The 18,362-nt window shown below is 51.2% G+C and overlaps 2 protein-coding genes across 8 annotated transcripts in view; one reads left to right on the top strand and one right to left on the bottom strand.

The window, feature by feature from the left end:
• Positions 1–3,251: 3,251 nt before the first annotated feature.
• On the bottom strand, positions 3,252–9,105 carry LOC309855926 (uncharacterized protein; the record flags this gene model as incomplete). The annotated part of the gene is made up of 4 exons (XM_082716527.1): positions 3,252–3,406; positions 7,450–7,627; positions 8,018–8,696; positions 9,082–9,105. The coding sequence occupies 4 exons, from the start codon at positions 9,103–9,105 to the stop codon at positions 3,367–3,369; spliced, it is 921 nt and encodes a 306-aa protein (XP_082572653.1). The 3' UTR covers positions 3,252–3,366.
• Positions 8,355–18,362, top strand: part of ZNF674 (zinc finger protein 674) — a 30,225-nt gene continuing 20,217 nt past the window's right edge. The window contains exons 1-6 of one of the 7 annotated variants that reach the window (XM_082718203.1): positions 8,355–8,482; positions 9,330–9,433; positions 10,124–10,296; positions 11,227–11,271; positions 15,094–15,220; positions 15,522–15,617. In XM_082718203.1, the coding sequence (XP_082574329.1) occupies positions 11,257–11,271; positions 15,094–15,220; positions 15,522–15,617 (238 nt within the window). In that variant the 5' untranslated portion in view covers positions 8,355–8,482; positions 9,330–9,433; positions 10,124–10,296; positions 11,227–11,256. Of the gene's footprint in view, positions 8,483–8,543; positions 8,694–9,329; positions 9,434–9,515; positions 10,297–11,226; positions 11,272–15,093; positions 15,221–15,521; positions 15,618–18,362 lie in introns of those variants that run through there. The other 6 variants (XM_082718202.1, XM_082718204.1, XM_082718199.1 and 3 more) reach the window with 6 other exon arrangements.

Raw genomic sequence — 18,362 nt, 5'->3', positions numbered from 1 at the left:
TCCCATTCCCCTCCTTGTGTTCCCTCTCTCATTGTCTCTGTCAATTAGATAACTAAATTCTTAAAAAAAATATTTTTTGAAAGGAAATTTTTCAGTAGGGAGCACTTTGCCCCTTTCTTCTGGACACTGCACCGCCACCTCAAGCTAAGAGAGGGGACCCCAAGGTGATTCAGAATCATGGAGGTTGTCTTCTAGATGGGGAGACTAACATCTGATCTGCAGATGTTGTCTCTGTGGCACAGCTTGAGAGTTTCTGGTAAGGCTTGCCCTTAAGATTTGGGGGTGGGAGGCTATACTGATGACTGCTCCCACCCGGATGAACCTGTAAAGAGCAGGCTGGTGTGGCAGCCTGGAATGGCCGGGTGAAGAAAGAGCACGGCAGTGTAGACAGTGTGCAGTTCTAGAGTCTGGTGGAGTGAGGGTGTGAGTTTTCCCAGGGGTCAGGTGGATGCCACAGAAGGCAGCCACCTGGAAGAATCTTGAGGGATCTTGCCCTAAGTTGAGAGCCTATCAGTGGAGGAGACTGGGGCCTAGGAGTAACTCCTGTGGTAGAAACTGAGGTAGTAAGTAATCGAGCTGAGGGGTGTTTGTATGAATTTAATGTCTTTTGGCATGGGACCACCAGAATGACCCTACGGTCCCTCTGCTGCTCTTCTGTATCACTGCTAAGCCTGTGCAGAACTTGCGAAGCTCTTGCTATTGTCAATGGCTTGGTTTCACCCATTTGCATCCCTGGGGATGCTTGTCAGCTTGTTTTGTTCAAAAGGTAGCCAGTGATTTTTTTTTTCTTTCACTGTAATGATTCTGTTTTGAGACCGTGTTTAGGGAAATCAAAAACTACACTACCATCAGCACCTTCCCCCAACCCGGTTAACACTGACTTTTAGAAGAAAAGCTAGTCCAGTTGGCTTGTAGAAGTCTCACCCTCTGTATCCTCTGTTTCTTCATGATGTCACCTAAACTTTTCATATATCTCTTGTACTTTCTAGAATTGAAGTTAGGTCTCCAGGCTTGATCCGTTTCAGGTTAAGCATTTTTTTTTTAATTTTATTTATTCATTTGACAGAGAGAGAGATCAAAGTAGGCAGAGAGAGAGGGAAGCTGACTCACTGCTGAGCAGAGAGCCCAATCCGGGGCTGGATCCCAGGACCCTGAGATCATGACCTGAGCTGAAGGCAGAGACCCAACCCACTGAGCCACCCAGGCGCCCCCAGGTTAAGCATTTTTGCCAAGAATATGTCATAGGTGCTACAATGCAACCCGCTGTTTGTGATGCTAAGTTTTCTATACAAGGAGCAAATAATCTTAGAGTGATGTTTTGATTCTACATTTAAGGACCTGTTCTAAAACCACCTTTTTTCCCCTTTATTTTATTTATTTATTTGACAGGTAGAGATCACAAGTAGTCAGAGAGGCAGGCAGAGAGAGAGGAAGGGAAGCAGGCTCCCTGCTGAGCAGGGAGCCCGATGTGGGACTCGATCCCAGGACCCTGAGATCATGATCTGAGCCAAAGGCAGAGGCCTAACCCACTGAGCCACCCAGGTGCCCCTAAAACCACCTTTTATCAAACGCTTTCAACATCTGCTGTGGACTGAATGTTTGTGCCCCCCCTTCAAATTCATTTGTTGAAATCCTAACCCCCAATATGATAGTGTTAGGAGGTGGGGGCCTTTGGGAGGTGATTAGGTCACGAGCATGGATTCATGAATGGAATTAGTGCCCTAATAAGAAAAGGGCAGAGAGCTAGCTCACCCCTTTCCCACCATGTGAGGATACAAGAACACAGTCATTTGCAACTTGAAAGTGGGCTCTTGCCAAGAAGCCAGCCATACTGGCACCATGATTTTTGACTTCCAGCCTCCAGAACTATGAAAAGTAAATTTCTGCTGTTGATAAGCTACTCAGTTTATGGTATTTGTTTTAACAGTTCAAACTAAGAAAATATCCCTTAAGCTTCCTTGCTTGAATCAATTATGGTTACATGGAGGTATGTAAAAAAGTGATTTTATATTTACATCAATTTTTAATATTTACTAGGTGGCATTCTTATAGAATAGCTGCTATAGTGAAAGGGGTGCCTGGGTGGCTCTGTTGGTTAAGCATCTGCTTTCGGCTCAGGCAATGATCCCAGAGTCCCAGGATTGAGCCCCACATCGGGCTCCCTGTTCAGTGGGGAGTCTGCTTCTCCCTCTGACCCTCCCCTTCTTTTGCTTTCTCTTGCACTCAAATAAATCAATCTTTTTTTTTTCATTTATTATGTTAGTCACCACACAGTACATTATTAGTTTTTGATGTAGTGTTCCAAGATTCATTGTTTGCACATAACACCCAGTGCTCCATGTACTAGATACCCATCACCTGGGTCACCCATCCCCCCACCCCCCTCCTTTCTAAAACCCTCAGTTTGTTTCCCGGAGTCCACAGTCTCTCATGGGTCATCTCCCACTCCAATCCCCCAACCTTCGTCTTCCCTTCCTTCTCCTAATGTCCTCCATGTTATTCCTTACATTCCACAATTAAGTGAAACCATATGATAATTGACTTTCTGCTTGACTTATGTCACTCAGCATAATCTCCTCCAGTACCATCCATGTTGATGAAAACCCATGTTGGGTATTCATCCTTTCTGATGGCTGAGTAATATCCCATCGTATATACGGACCATATCTTCTTTATCTTTTTTTAAAAAGGGTCAGACAATACGCCCTCTTTGGTGTCTTGCTTCTTAATAGAAACAGAGAAAGATTTGCTGTACTGAATACTGTAGTATTCACTCAGAGCTCCTGTTGAGGGCCAATACATTATCCCCCCAGCTTCTGGGAGAATCAGCTTCTGACCTCACACCTGTCTCTTACTGGAAACTGCTCTCAGCCACAGAGAACTGCCTCACTCGAAGTTATACTTCACCCCCCACCACTGCCCAGGGTGCAGGCGGTAGTCAATGCGTGTCTGATGTAGGAATACAGAAGTCCAGCCCAATCTCCTCAACTTGGGACAACTCTGAAGGGCCATCTCAGCTCCGGAGCTCCCCGTAGGGTTGTCTGAGGCCTTGGTTGCAATTACATTCTCGGCAAATCCTCCCTCTGTCCAAGCCTATCTTTTTTACCCTCTTGCAGATGTTTTTCCCCAATAAATCTGTATGCAGTTCCCTCGCTATTAAGTTAGAACTCATTCTAAGAATAAGACAAAGAGCTTTGTTCTTTTCTTCTTTTATCTTTTTTGTTCCTTTTTTGAGTATCACAATGAACTCATGGATTTTTATCTATTTATTTAATGTATTACAATAAATTGTAGCCATTACTTATTGGTGTTCAAATGATCTCAGATGTGGCCAGCGAAGGTCCTTCATGATGCTTCCTGCGTCCTTTAGACATGTCCCATTTGGCTTTGAGTCCATCTTTGCTTTCTAGAGCACAAGATCAGCGTGTAAGTTACCCATGCTCACCATGTAGTCTCCCAGCCCCAGAATCAAGACATTCCTCTAAAACCCTCTCGTTTCCTTTTAGGGGGAATGGTACTAAAAATCAAGATCTGGGTACTAGGAGTAAACTGTTCTTTTTTTTTTTAAGATTTTATTTATTTATTTGCAGACAGAGATCACAAGTAGGCAGAGAGGCAGGCAGAGATAGAGGAGGAAGCAGGCTCCATGCGGAGCAGAGAGCCCGATGTGGGGCTTGATCCCAGGACCCTGAGATCATGACCTGAGCTGAAGGCAGAGGCTTTAACCCACTGAGCCACCCAGGCAACCCAGAGAAATCTTTTAAAACTTTGCATATACAATTTCTGGTGTTCGAGAAAAAAAAAATCATAGGCTGCCATGAGTTAGATGAAGGAAACCAAGATAAAACAGATGATACAAATAAACCCAACAGCAATCCAAATATTTGCATTATCAGACACAAACTTAAAAAAAAAGACACTATGATTACTATGTCAAGAAATTAGGTGACAAAATGATTGATATCTATTACAAAGAATGGAATGGAAATTCTAGAACTGAAAACATAGATTAAATTAAGCACTAAATAGATGTTAGATGTAGCATAATAGAAACTTGGTAAATGGGAAGAGAGTTAGTAGAGAATGTCCAGGCTGAAGCACTGTGGGGAAAAAAAAAGAAAAACAATGGAAAGAATATAAGACATGGAACACAGTAGAAAGATCCAATATATGTTTAACTGGAAGGGATATCAATTTGAAGAGATACCAAAATTCACAAAAGATAATGAGCCATCGATTCAAAAAGCTCTCTACTCATGCAAAGCAGAATGAATACAAAGGAAATCAGAGCTAGGCAAATCATAGTGAAACTGCTGAAAACAAAAGAGAAAAAGGGAAAATCTAATTGCTGCCAGAGAAAAAAGGCATATCACCTTCACAGGAGAAACAATAAAAATGGCAGCTGCCTTTTCAACAAATTCAATGAAAACCAGAATACAATGAAGTGCTATCTTTATTTTCCCCTTCTTTCTTTCTTTCTTTCTTTCTTTCTTTTTTTTTTTTTTTTTCTGAGAGAGCCTGCGTGTGTGAGCAGGAGGGAGAGGCAAAAGGAGAGAATCTCTTTTTCTTAAAAGATTTTAAATTTATTTGAGAGAGAGGGAGAGAACATGAGCAGGGGGTGGTGATGGAGGGAATCAGAGGGAGAAAGAGAAGTTGAAGAGAAGTCTTCAAGAGAAGACTGCACACCGCATACTGAACGCCATGCACTGGCTTGAACACAGGACCCTGAGATCATGACCTGAGCCAAAGGGAGATGCTTAGCAAACAGAGCCACCCAGGCACCACACAGAGAGAATCTCAAGCAGGGTCCACACTCAGTGCAGAGCCCAGTGAGGGGCTCCTCCTTCCCACAAACCTGAAATTATGACCAGAGCAGAAATCAAGAGCTGGACACTCAACTGACTGAATGAAATGGTATCTTTAAAGGGCCGAAATGAAAGTACTGCTAACTTGTAATTCTATTCCCAGATTTTATAAGATTTATTTTTTTATTTGAGATAGTGAGAGACAGACAGAGTGAGACCCAGCACACAGTGGGGAAAGGCAGTGGGAGAGGGAGGGAGAAACTCAAGCAGACTCCAAGCCAATCATGGAGCCCCAGGCAGGGCTTGATTTCATGACCAAGAGATTACGGCCAGGGCCAAAACCAAGAGTCTGACACTTAACTAACTTTGTCACCCAGGCACCCTGAGACAACACCCTTTTAAAATAAGGATGGAATAAAGTTGGTTTCAGAAAAACCAAAACTGATCAAATTAATTTTCAGCAAATGACCCTAAAATAAATACTCAAGATACACCTTAAAGTTAGAAAATAATGATCCTTAAAAAATAAAAGGGCAAAAAGGAATGGAGAGGACTACAAAGAGAAAATAAGTGGGTAAATCTATATAGACACTGACGGTCTTAAACAATTATAGTATCACATCGAGAGGAATAAAATATACGTAGAGTTAAAAACCAGGTTGACAACAGAACAAAAGGATGGAACTGAGCAACAATTTTTTACATCATTGAATTTGGGAGGAAGTAATGGCATTCATCTACAAGAGACTAATATATCGGTGGTGTCTGTCATAAGCTCTAGGGTAACTATACAAGTAGAATTAAAAACTGCAAGAAAGCAGACTTGCTCAGCTCCCACGCAGGTCATGCACCGGGCCCTCTGCTCCTCAGCCATGAAAAAGCAACTGCCGTGCCTTCCAGGCCTCCCAGATGCCGCTGCTGCGACTCGTGCGTTGCTGAGAGCGGACTCACTGGGTTCAGAAGGTCCACGTCCTGGGATGGCAAAAAAACACTGGTGAGTAACCATCTGAGCATTTGCAGCAGCGGTGCGACACAGGTCTCCAAGGCCCCGCTTGGGCACCATGATGCCCTAGGACTCAGGACTCAGAAATGCTGTTCTGCTTCTCAGAGGCCTGTGAGCTGTTTGATGCATGGTTAGGACTTACTGTGGGAAAGCATGCGGAATAGAAGCAGCAAAGGGAAAGGGGGTAAGGGGTGAGGCCCATTAGCAGCCAGGCATGTCATGGCAGTGATTGCCCCCCAAAGGAGTCCCAAGGTCACCGATTCATACTCCCAGGAACCTAGTGTGTGACAAAACCTGCCATGCCCCGCCAGCCGGGGAAACTCGCTCCAGCCTTGGGGCCTGGGGCCTTGCTGGAAGGTTGTGCTGGCAGGCGGCATCCCTGTGACTGACAGTAGCTACTCAGGCTACCGCCCTCCAGAGGCCAAACTAATACAGCACGGCCCAGGGCCTCACGCAGGCAAACCCAGACCTTCACCCTGAGTCACACTGTCTGCAGACGCTCTCGGGCCACACTGGAACAGCGATGCTCAGACTACAGTCTACTAGGCAGAATGTGACAGGGGCTTAGCGGTGGTCTCCCAGGAGCCAGACAACGACCAGTGCTCCGGCAACAGGATTTTCTGTGGAATGTACGGGCCTCGAGCAATCCGGGTCTCCTGGGTTTACCCTCTACAATTAATTTTCACTTCATTAGAAGTCTAGAGGCCGACGGGAAAAAATGTTTTCAGGTGAGTATGAGTGGTGACCCTGGGTAAGGATGGAACCGGGCACAGGCACAATTGAGCAAGAAGGCAGCAAAGGGGAAGCCCACGCTATGGGAAGGTACAGCAACGGCACCAACGTGCTACCGAGTTGTGTGCGAGAGGGCGTAAACCACCAGCGCAAACCAGGAGCCCAATGTGGGCTCAATCCTGGGCTTGGGGCTCTAAGATGCGCCCTACGTCAGTCACAACAGCCCTTTAGGCAGGTGGTCCTCTGCTGTGACCCAAGGGGCCAGAAAGTGCTGTAGACAAGCCTTCCCCCCCTATGGACTGATATACCCGAAAATCCCGGGCAGAGGACGGACCGGAAGAACACCTTGCATGCTTCTCCGGTCTGAAATGGCAAAGTCACACGAGAAATGCTACCGTTGCCGGAGTAACACACACGTGTCCTTCCCCAGGCCCCACGCCAACCGCTCGGCATAGTCTTTCTGGGCGAGCACCTGCCCGTGTCTTATGAGGATCCGGGAGAGTCTGACCAGGGCCCAGCACCAGGGACTTCGGCAGCTGGGGGTTTCTCAGCTGTCCTCGGGACACTAGCATACCAACTCGGCCAAACCTTTCCTGCCTCCCGACGGTGATGGCCGAAAAGAAGGACAGCAGGTCTCTTCTCTAGAAAGAAACAGGCGGCGTCTCCAAGCCTGGCCGTCACTTACAAACGCACACGGAATGCATTCACAGTGGGCAGCAGTACCCACTCACGCGCCTCAGGGAAAGTGGGCTCTTTCCCTGGGATCCTAAAGGCTTGGGCCGTCACTTCCCAGAACTCTGCGCTGTAGATCCGGGCTAGGAATCCCCCAAACCACCGGGAACCTCAGTTCACTCCTAGAGAGCAAAGGGAAAGACAGGGAGAAAGCAGCATGTTCCCGTGGAAGCTTACCGACGTGTACGAGGGACTGCGTGATGGTTTCTGCCACAGGCTTCCCTCACAGCGCGTGGCACCTGTGGCTCCAGCTCACAAGGAATCGGGCACATCTGACCTGACACCGGCCCAGGGTTCTGCTCGGGGCCCAGGCAGCTACAAGGGCGCCACACACTTGGTCTCTTTTCCCCACACCCTGACGGAAACAGCAAACTTTCCTCAACGGCACGGACAGGCTTTATTAGCGGCCACGCCACCAGTGCCTGCCACTGTCAGAGACCAAAACTCTCTGCTTCTTTAGGCGGTGCTGTCAGCAAAACCACTCTCCCCCAGGACGCCCGGGGTCCCTGAAACTGGAGCAGCACGATTTCTTTCAGGAGAATCGGGCAGAGGCGTCCGCGTCTGTGGGTGTGGCTGCCCTCCAGCCCCGCGCCCAGGTTCTCCTCCGGGACTCTTCCCACGACGGGGCCTGACCCCTGCCCTCTGGCGCCCTCGGACCCGGGACCCGCCCGGCTCCCAGGGAACGGCCCCGCCCCCAAGATGGCCGCGCCCCTGTGCCGCCGAGGACGGCCGCGGGAGCCGCTACCGTTTCTTATTCGGACGAGCTGAAGGAAGCGGAGAGCGTGGCTTTGCGGGGTGGCCGGTGCGCAGCAGAACGGCGCGGGACACAGCGCCTCGGCCTCCGAGGCGGCGGGACTGGAGCCGCTGAACCCCTCCGCCGGCGTCTCGCCGCCCGGAGGCCCATTCCCGCCCCGCCCCAGCCCCCCGCGCCTGAATGTGCGACTCGTCGCGGAAAATGTTCGCACACTCTGGTCGCCGCTTCGCGCCGCAGAGGAACCCCGACAGAACCACTGTCCGCGACACGGCCCATCTTGCCCATAGACAGTGCGGACCCGGCCCCCTCGCCCCGTCTCCGTGCGCGTGCGCGTGCGCCGCGCTCCGACCTCGGGCTGCGGGGCGACAGGAGCGGAAGTGCTCCGCTGACCCGAGAGCGGCGCGCCGTCGCGCCGGTTGTTGTTATCCACCGCGACCGTCGGGTTGTGGGAGTCGAGTACGGGAAGGCGGGGCGGATACGGGCTGCAGGGGAGGGCGGGGTTGGTGGGTTCGCGCCTCTGAGGGCTCGCGGCACTGGGCGACGGGCCGAGTGCGGGCGTCGGGATGCGGGCGGCGGCGAGTGATACAGTCAGTGAGTTTGCGGAGTGCCTAGTAAGTGCGAGGCACCTTTGCGGTCCCCGCTCCTCTTCCTGACGGCCTGTGAGCAGGTGCTACGATTATCTTCGTTTTATTGCGAGGAAGCAAGAACAGAAAGGCTCAGGCCGCTGTCCCAAGTCACACAGCCACGCAACCCCGGGGCATCCTTCTGCCTGTTTCCCTCCTGCCTAGCGCTTGGCCTTTCTAACTACCGTTTCCGAAATTGATCAAGTTTGTGGTTGCTGTGTGCCTTGAATAGAGGCTCGAATAGAGCTCCACAAGGTCGCGGACCTCTGCCGAGATTGTTCCCTGGTGCATCTAGAGCTCCACAAGGTTGGGGAACTCTGCCGAGTTTGTTCCCTGGTGGATCTAGAGCTCCACAAGGTCGGGGACCTCTGCCGAGTTTGTTCCCTGGTGGATCTAGAGCTCCACAAGGTCGGGGACTGCAGCACTTAGTACAGGCACATAGCGGGCCCTCCCCATTTTCACTGGACGAATAAAAGCGACAGAGCAGGCCGTGAGTTGATTGCAGAGGCAGTGCTCAGCTCCTTGTCTGGTGTTAATAGGGTCCTACTGAACATCGCTCTTCCAACTCAGATGAGGCCTTGGGCTTCCTCGCATAAAGTAAAACACTGGAGTTTTCCTCAGCTTCAGTCCATCACAGGGGTTGCTGCTGATTGCATCTCCTGTGTGGTCCTTCTTTCCAGGAGCGGGGTGCGTCACTGGGACCACGGCTCACCGACTGCGGGACCCAGCTCACCTGCACCTGGGCTTCCGAGTCTACAGAAGAGCCAGTCTGAGGCCTCAGAAGGTGAGTCCCCCTGGGTCAGAGGCACAGATGTGGTGCCGCAGGGATGGTCCCAGCTGAAACGCGTTTGTCTCTGAATCCTTAGGTCCTGCATCCTTAGGAACAAGAGAGCTCTTCTGAGGGGCCTGAGAGGAGGAGCCTCAGCCCAGACCCAGAGCCCATGGCAGAGGGAGGAGCCTCAGAGCACAACCCCAGAGCTCGGGGCAGAAGGGCAGGGACTCAAGACAGAGCCAGAACCCAGTGCAGGGGGTGTAGGTTCCCGGGACAGACCCGGACCCTAGGCCAGGGGTGGAGGCTTAGAGGATGAGCAGGTCCAGGAAGAGCTGGACCTGCAGTGGCCTCTGTCTCTCCTCCAGCTGAGGGAGAGCATGCCCACTGTGTGATGGTGGGCAGTTGGACCCCATTGGAGGAGAGAGATGAGATGTCCAAGTGGATGGAGGGACGGTGCCATGAGGCAGGGGGCCTGCCCCCGTCCTGCAAGGGCAGGATCAGGGTGACGAGTGACACTGCCAGCCTCGCAGGACTGTCTCCTCTGCTGACATGCCTGTGTGCACAGCATAATGGCCCCCTTTTTTCCAATTCGCTCTTTCTGACACCCACCTCCACACAAATGTTGACACTCCCTCTGCTCTGAGTAAAGTGCAGAACACTTTTGTATGGTTTTCTTTTCTCCTTGGTAAAATTTTCAAGTAGTCAGAGGTCCGCTGTCGTTTTGGTGCTGCTGTGACTGGGTCTGAGAGCATGAGACGTTAAGCTGCCTGCAGCTGAACTCTGGTGTCCTGAGGCTGCCCCAGGGGTGCTGCGATGACAGCAGCTACTCTGCAGAAACTCCGTGTGGAGACTTTGTTTTGAAAACTGCCAAGCATGTATGCCTGGGTGGCTCAGGTGGGTAAGCGTCTGCCTTTGGCTCAGGTCATGATCCCAGGGTTCTGGCATTGAGCCCCATTGGAGCTTTCTGCTGGGTGGGGAGCCTGCTTTTCCTTTTGCTAACAACAGCTCCTGCTTGCACGCATGCGCTCTCTCTCTCTCTCTTACTCTCTGTATGTCAAATAGATACGTGAAATCTTTAAAAAAAAAAAGGGGGGGGGGAGAGAAAACTGCCCAGCAGGGAAGAGCAGGAAAGGAGGACGTCACCAGCTGGGAACAGGGTGGAGGAGGGCAGTGAAGGGCAGTGTTCACAGGCGGCCAAGGTCAGTGGCTTCCAGCTCCTCAGGGAATGGCCAGTGCTGGGCTCTTCACCTCCCTCTCTGCCTCCTGCCCCCCCATTCCCTGCCCCTTCTCCAGCCCTGGTTTGTCTCCCTCCTGCAAACCACAGGCAGGGGTCCCTGTCCTCCAGACTCTGCCCAGGCTTTGTCACTTCTGGGGCTCAGTGTTATCCGTTTTATGAGTGATAATATCCACATTCAAAAATGCAGGTAAACAAAAGAGAACTGAAATCGCCAGTCAGAGAAAACCAGTGCCAATATTTTAGTAACCACTCTGGGACACTGCCGTTCCTCAGTATGTACATAATTGGGGAACAAATGAGCTTGTGCTGCACCTGCGTTTTTGTAATCTGCTTTTATATATGTTAGGAAGAGAAACTCGATTCACATCGGGCATTTTGGAAGCCCATAGACACAGGTCCTGTGCAAAGCCCACACGAGCTTATCCACATCCCAGGGACCAGGCTGGAGCTTCCAGGCTCGCTGCACATTATTCTCCCCAGGTGCACGGGTGATTGCCCTCAGGCTGGTGGGGATGGTCTCATGGCTGAACGCACTGAATTCGCGACCCCCCTCATTCTGTCTTCCTAGATCTCCGCCCTTTGTCCAGGGCAGAACAGGATGGCCACAGCCCAGGTAAGTTCCTTATCCCCTCCTTCTAGTTTTCAGCGAACTTGAGGCAGCTTTGGGACATCTGGATTGTAAGCTCGACAAACCTGTCCCTCCTCTCTGCTGCGGCTGTTTTCCATTCCAGCTGTAATCCAGTTCCAGTTTCTCCAGTCCTTCCCCTCACCACAAAAACCAACAATCTAAAATGAGAAAAGACGGAAGGAAAATGACGGGTCTCGTCTGCTGCTTCCTCTGGGAAATGCACCTCCTCTTTGTTGTTCTGCTTCTCAGGGAAGCTCACTGAAGCCCAGAGACCCACTTTTTCTGTGTCTTCGCTTCCACCTCACTGTTTACTTTTTTATTCTATTCAAATAATGAAAGTAAATCCGTGCTTGACATTCTGTGCACTAGGAAGAGTCCCAGCATCTCCGTTTCCTCTGTGCCCAGTGCCATGCTTCTCCTCAGAGTGCCCGCTGGTACAGTATGCGAATGGGGTGGGGTGGCTGTGTTTCCGTCAGTTTCGTGAGCTGAAAACGGGTCTGTAGGCTTTGTTGGATGAGTGTCTGCACAAGTGCCATCCGAGTCCCACTGCCATCTTCCTTTTCCTGCCTCATTCTCTTCTGGGTGGTGGTCCTCCTCAGCGCAGAAAGATTCCCGTTTCGTGCAGTGCTCTGGGCATGTCATTCACCTGTTGCTCTGTTTGTACATACTCAGCTTTTGAATTTTCTTTTTCTGTTCTATATGGTGGCTCCTGGATGACTTGTTATGTGTATGTTCAGTAGTGCAAGTGTTTATGGAGGCTACATCGGGAAGTTGGATTTGGGGGTCAAAGGTATTCACGCTTGAATTGGCTATTCCAGATCCTAGACTAATTACGACTGTCGCAAAATGTTAAAGACCAGATCATTTCTGCGTTCAGCTTTCCCGGGCTGTTGAAAGTTGAAAAGGAAACTAGTTGGTTTTATGGAGCCCTTTAACCTTGGATTTGATAAAGAGGCTACAGAAAATAAATGATGCACCTGATTGACTTGAGACCCTGGATATCAAGATCCTAAACACATACTCTGAATACAGAGTTAATACATTGAATTGAGCATTGTGAAAGATGATTGGTGTATATGGTAAAACATTAAAAGCTTGTTTAACAAAAGGTGAAAATGAATTCTCCCTGTCACCCCATGCCCCATCTCCTTCCTTGTTTCATACGATCCTGGAGAGATCACGTGTGTACATCTCTTTCCACGTAAGAGTGCCATTTACTTTGGATCTCTTCCTTCATCGTATAGTACAACACATCCTGGACTTTTCCACAATCATTGTATTTCACTGTGTGTCTGAACAACCCGTTTTCCCCCCTGGGCACGCTTGACATTTGGGGCCAGGCAGTGCTGTGTTATGGAGGGCGGTTGTGTGCGTTGGAGGATATCTAACTGACCCTGCCATGGACTCCCCTGATGCCAATGTCCCCCCCTGATGCCAATGTCCCCACCCCTTGCCCCTTGTGGTGACAACGAAGAGTTTCTACAGACCTTGCCAGCTGTACCCTGAAGGGCTATATCACCCCCGGGTGGTATGCCATTGTCACTAACGGCTCTGTGACATTCCACTGGCTGGAACTACCATATTATATATTTGCTTTCTGCCAGGGGTGTACATTGAGGATGTTCTGGTCTTTTGATATCATCAAGGATGCAATGATACTTAGCTGTGTATGGTTCTGTTGGTTCCTTGTGAGCGGGTCTCCTCTGCAGGATAGCTTTCTGGGGGTGAGGCTTCTAGGTCAGAGGCTCTGTGCATCATGAATTTTGACAGCTGAGGGCCTCTGAGCCAGTGGTTCCCCTCTGCTCACCAGTGTGGTCATGGTCCCTGACACCTGCGCTGTCCCCTGGGAAGGTAACAGGAGGAGTGGGCCGCTCTGAGCACTCCTCCTGCTGGCGACACCTGCCTGTCACTGTCCTGCCACACAAGGCGTGTCCTGGCTCATCTCCATCAGCAGCGCTGGGAAACCGGCTGCCCCATGTGGCCTGTTGGGGCCCCATGGGTGCCACCTGGGCCACCCGGACTGAAGACCAGTCAGTGCAGGGGGAACAGGCAGGGTGTCAGGGTGTCAGCGGGGGGGGTCTTGCTCTCTCTCTGATAGAACAACAGGCCCTCCGAAAAGTGAGCATTTGTTTGGTGCTGCCAAGACCAAACACAGACCTTTCCTTTTTCCCCTCCATCTGCTGCCCATGCAGACTCCCACCCTCCTGCTTCCGGTTACCTCTCAGGCTGATTAGCCACAATTAGCGGTCGGGTGACTGTGTGGCCTTCTTCTGTATGGAAACAGCCCAGCCCTTCTCTACTGTGTCTTTCTCCAGCATGTCTCCCCTGGTCTCACGTAGAACACTTTATCTCTGACACTTCTGGTCACTGATATGTGGAAGGTTCCCCCACACCAGACACTCTGCCACACCTGCTGGGTATCCTACACATAACTCAGTTGGAATACTGTGTCCTCGGAGATAGCATCGGATCCCGCAGCTTAAGGGTTCCATCCTACCAGACTGCCACCTCTCACACCTCCCGGCAGATGCCAGCCCCCAGTTGCAGGCTTTTGACCCACTGGCCATAGGTCAGAGGTCCGGTGGCCCCCTCCTTGGATTCGACTGTTTGCTAGAGCGTCTTGTAGGACTCGGGGACATGCTGACTTACATTTCTGGTTTATTAAAGGATATGAGGAAGGATACACATGAACAGCCAGATGAACATACACATAGGGTAGGGCCTGGGAGGACCCTGAGCACAAGAGCTTCTGTCCGTGTGGACTCGGCAAGCATCGTCCTCCCAAGATGTGGATGCGTTCCCGCACCTGGAGGCTCCGCAAAACCCATGCTCTGGGGATTTTATGGCAGCTTCATAACGCAACAATGATCGGTTGTCAACTCCATTTCTAGCCCCTCTTCCATCTCTGGAGAAGGTGGTGGGGCTGAAAATCCAGAGTTTCTAGTCATGTCTTGGCCTTTCTGGTCCCCAGCCCCTGCCGTGCACCTCTAGTCTCCTCATAAGAACATGAGATGCTCCTTGTATTCTTCTCACGTGGGGACTTGTAAGGGTTTGGGGGGCTCTGCAACAGGGACCTAGAGCCAAGACTAGGATATATTTTCTGTCTCCTCACAGTCCTGACTGAAGAGCTGTGTTTATAACTGTTGTCCTAGCTCTCTGTCCTCTGCGAGGCCTTCTCTGCCTGCCCCGAGCAAAACTGACTTCTTTCTATTCTCTTTTCCCTATACTGCCCCTCCCGTTGCCCTTAGAGGATAGGTAGCCGGCCCTCCTGCCCTCTGTCCCTTTCCTGTGTGCATTTCTAAACTTGGTATTTCTCTACCAGACGGACACGCCTTCAGTTCGGAAAAGGTGTCTCTTTTTATCAATCTTGATATTCTCCGGACTTAGCGGCTTGGTTGGTGTTCAGTCAGTGAGCTGAGATTGTATTTCTGGAGGAAGATATCTTTACCACCTTTTCTGTTTCTTTATAAAGTTTAAAATAATGTAGGTGACAGAAGCATTCCATACACTACATGGTCTCAAATTGGGCAGGGAACAGTTGTGTCGAGAAAGGCAGGGCAGTGTCGTGTTGAGAAACGTGGATGTAGAATGCAGAACACATGCATTTTCATCCCTCTTTCCTTGCTTTGTGACCCTGGGCAAGTGACCTTCCACTCTGAGGTAAGCCAATCTGTCCTCCACTGTCCGGGGTCTTCTGGGGTGGACGCCGGTTTGAATCTCTGCCATGTGTAGAAGACTGTGGATGGGACACAGTGTCCCACTCCCCGATCCCAGCACTCCGGGCTCATACAGAATGTGCCGTTGCAGGAATCCTTGACCTTCAGGGATGTATTCGTGGACTTTACCCTGGAGGAGTGGCAGCAACTGGACTCCGCTCAGAGGAACCTCTACAGAGATGTCACGCTGGAGAACTACAGCCACCTGGTGTCCGTGGGTGAGGGATGGCTGTGCAGGGTGACCGGGACACATGCATTCGGCTCACCTCAGCTGCTACCTGCTCTGGGGCCTCTGAAGCCCAGAATGAGCCGGGGCCTCGGGTTCACCACTAGGAAGTTGCAGTCCCACCCGGGGTGTCTTGCTCTCGTCCTCTTGGCGAATGTTCTGCACTGAGGGGCACAGAGCCGTCCTCATGGGGCCGCACCAAGGCCAGACTGTCTCGGTTGGCAAGGCTGGGTCTTGGTTCCAGAACACCTCTGGCATTACTAATGACGTCCTGTGTCTTTTTCCTTCTTCAGGATACCTTATTACCAAACCAGATGAGGTCTTGAGACCGGGACAAGTAGAAGAGGCCATGGGGGCAGAGGGAGAGCCGCCAGCCCGGAACCATCCAGGTGAGCACGCACAGGGCCTGTTGGGCCAGGGCCGGGGACCTAGAAGGTCAGCAGGAGCTGGGTGTCAGGGGCAGGCCTGGGAGTGCTTCTCAAAGCCCCTAGGCTCGGGGACATGACTTGGGTTCACAGAAACCAGCCACCATGGTATCCACATGATGCCCCCGCCCAGCACCCTTCTGCAGCCCCCTTGTCCTTCTTGGGGTTCCAACCGCATGGCCGCCACTGCTGTTCAGATCCCATTTCCAAATCCTGGTGTTCCTTTCCTGCTCCCTCTTCTTTCTGGAAGCCTTGAGGGTGTTTTCCTTCCTTGGGCGTTTGCCCTTTCCTCAGAAGAGATGTGGTGTCAGTGTGACACGTCCTCTTTATGTGCCATCCTGTGGGCCCTTTACAGCTGACGCTGGGGTTCCTCTTCAGCCTCGGGGAAGTCATCTTGCCTGGCTTGCTGGAGCTGGTGGAGACCAAAAGCTTTGCTGGCGGCCTCCAGCTTGGCCGGGCCGGGCAGCCCCCATGCTCTCTCTGCGCTCCTGTCGTGCTCCACAGCATCCACCTTCATGGGATCGAGTCCCCGCTTCTCAGTCCCTCCGTCTCTTGTAACTGTAGCTCCACTCCACCTGTCGTCAGCTTCCTGCTCTTACCACACCGCCTCCCTCGCACTCACCTGTTCTGTCTTCCATGTCATCTCTGTCGTTACTCAGAACACAAGGGATCCAGAGAGGACATTCCTCCCAGGCGGCCTGCTCCAGCAAGCACCGCCTCCGTCCTGGGCACTGCAACTCGTTCCTCATTCGTGGGTTTGGTTGGTTTGGCTCTGGGCCCCTTGTGGGGATCCACACACCCTCACACACCTGTCCTCCTCGTCTTCTGCCATCGTTACGGCGGCCACTCCGGGCGCCCACCCTGGAGGGCTTCCCTAGAGCCCGCCTTTGCCGGACCATGTACCCTATTTCTCTTGGGGCTTACCTGGGCTTGCCTGCACCGGCCTCTCCCATGATTGTTTGGGGGAACAGTGTCCTCTTCATGCTCCATCAACCCCATATCCGCTGCCTTGTTCAGATTTGTCAGCATTGCTGCTCTGCTCGTGGCCTGCCTTTTCCTACCTCCAGGGTTTTCAGGAATCGAAGTGGCTGAGTCTCCTTCTCAGTTCAGTGGTGACCCCAAAGGAGGAAGCGCCAAGTCAGAGGCACAGTCATTGAGTCCAGTAACCGCATATGTCGGAAGGAGCTGTCCCCGCGTTTGGTGTCCTGTCAGCACATTCCCAACCCCACCTCCAAGTTCTGCCTCTTCTCAGGGTTTCTCTTTGTCATTCTGTGGACGGCCACCTCCTAGGTCCCGGGAATCCCTTCACACCTACATTTCTGGAGATTGCTCTATGAAAAGTCAGGATTTATCTCAAGTACACCTTGGCCTTCTCAGCTCTTCACAAGGCTTGTTAAGTTATTTGTAGTTTCTCTGTTGGTTACATTAATGTGGAAGTAACAGAGCTAAGCTTCTATTTCGGCATTCCATTTGGTAACTTTAAATTTTTTAATTGTTTCTTATTATTTTTAAAAGATTTTATTTGGGATGCCTGGGTGGCTCTGTCAGTTAAGCTGCTGCCTTTGGCTCAGGTCATGATCCCAGGGTCCTGGGATTGAGTCCCGCATTGGGCTCCTTGCTCGGCGGGGAGCCTGCTTTTCTCTCTGCCTCTGCCTGCCCCTCTGCCTGCTTGTATGCTCTCTCTCTGACAAATGAATGAATAAATAAAATCTTTTTTAAAAGATTTTATTTATCTATTTGACAGAGAGAGACAGCGAGAGAGGGCACACAAGCAGGGGAAATGGGAGACAGAGAAGCAAGCTTCTCATCGGACCTGACGCAGGGCCCAATCCTAGGTCGCCAGGGTCATGACCTGAACCGAAAGCAGATGCCCAATGACTGAGCCATTTATTTGACAGAGAGAGACACAGTGAGGGAGGAAACACAAGCAGGGGGAGTGGAAGAAGGAGAAGCAGGCTTCCTGCTTGGCAGAGAACCCGACACGGGGCTCTATCCCAGGACCCCAGGACCATGACCTGAGCTGAAGGCAGACACTTAATGACCAAGCCACCCAGGTGCCCCTGGTAACTGTTTTTAAACCTACCTAAGTGGCTTATTCTCTGCCTAGAACACAAAACCCTAGAGAGAACGCCTGCATCTTACCTACGATGCTCTGGTGGGACATTTGATAGATAATCTTCCCTTCTGGAGGAGGGCCAAGCACAGAGGTTCAGCATTCATCCACAGCTGGCGGTCACTAGCTCTGGCTTTGGAGCCACAGCCCAGATTGCATTTCTGGTATCTTCACTCTCTAGCTGTCCCTCTGCACACTCGCCTCAGAGCCCCTTTGCCTGTTTATAGAATGGGGCTCATGCTAGAACTTGTGAGATTGCCAGAATTTAATGAGGGGATGAAGTAAAGCACCAAAAAAGGGTGCCTGGCCCCCAGGAGCTTTCCGGAGATGTTACCACTGATTCTATTGTTGATGATAAAATAGGTCTTACCACCATCTTTGTTAACCCAAGGCATTCATGTAGTGACCTGTGAACCTCTCAGGATCCTCACAGTTAGGCCCCATCCTATGGTAATTGTTCCAGAAAGCCCGGGGTGGTTCTGATTCTGTGCACTGTGAGTCACACTGCAGATAGTCTGACGCCCATGGCCATGTAGGATGCACTGGTTTAAATATCCCCTGGGAAGGGTCCAAGGCTCAGGAGACACAGCCAGGCC

This window comes from Mustela nivalis (assembly GCF_964662115.1).
Source record: "Mustela nivalis genome assembly, chromosome: X".
NCBI lineage: Eukaryota > Metazoa > Chordata > Mammalia > Carnivora > Mustelidae > Mustela > Mustela nivalis.
The sequence above is the reverse complement of the archived record's forward strand: the minus strand, read 5'-3'. Positions and strand labels throughout refer to the sequence as shown.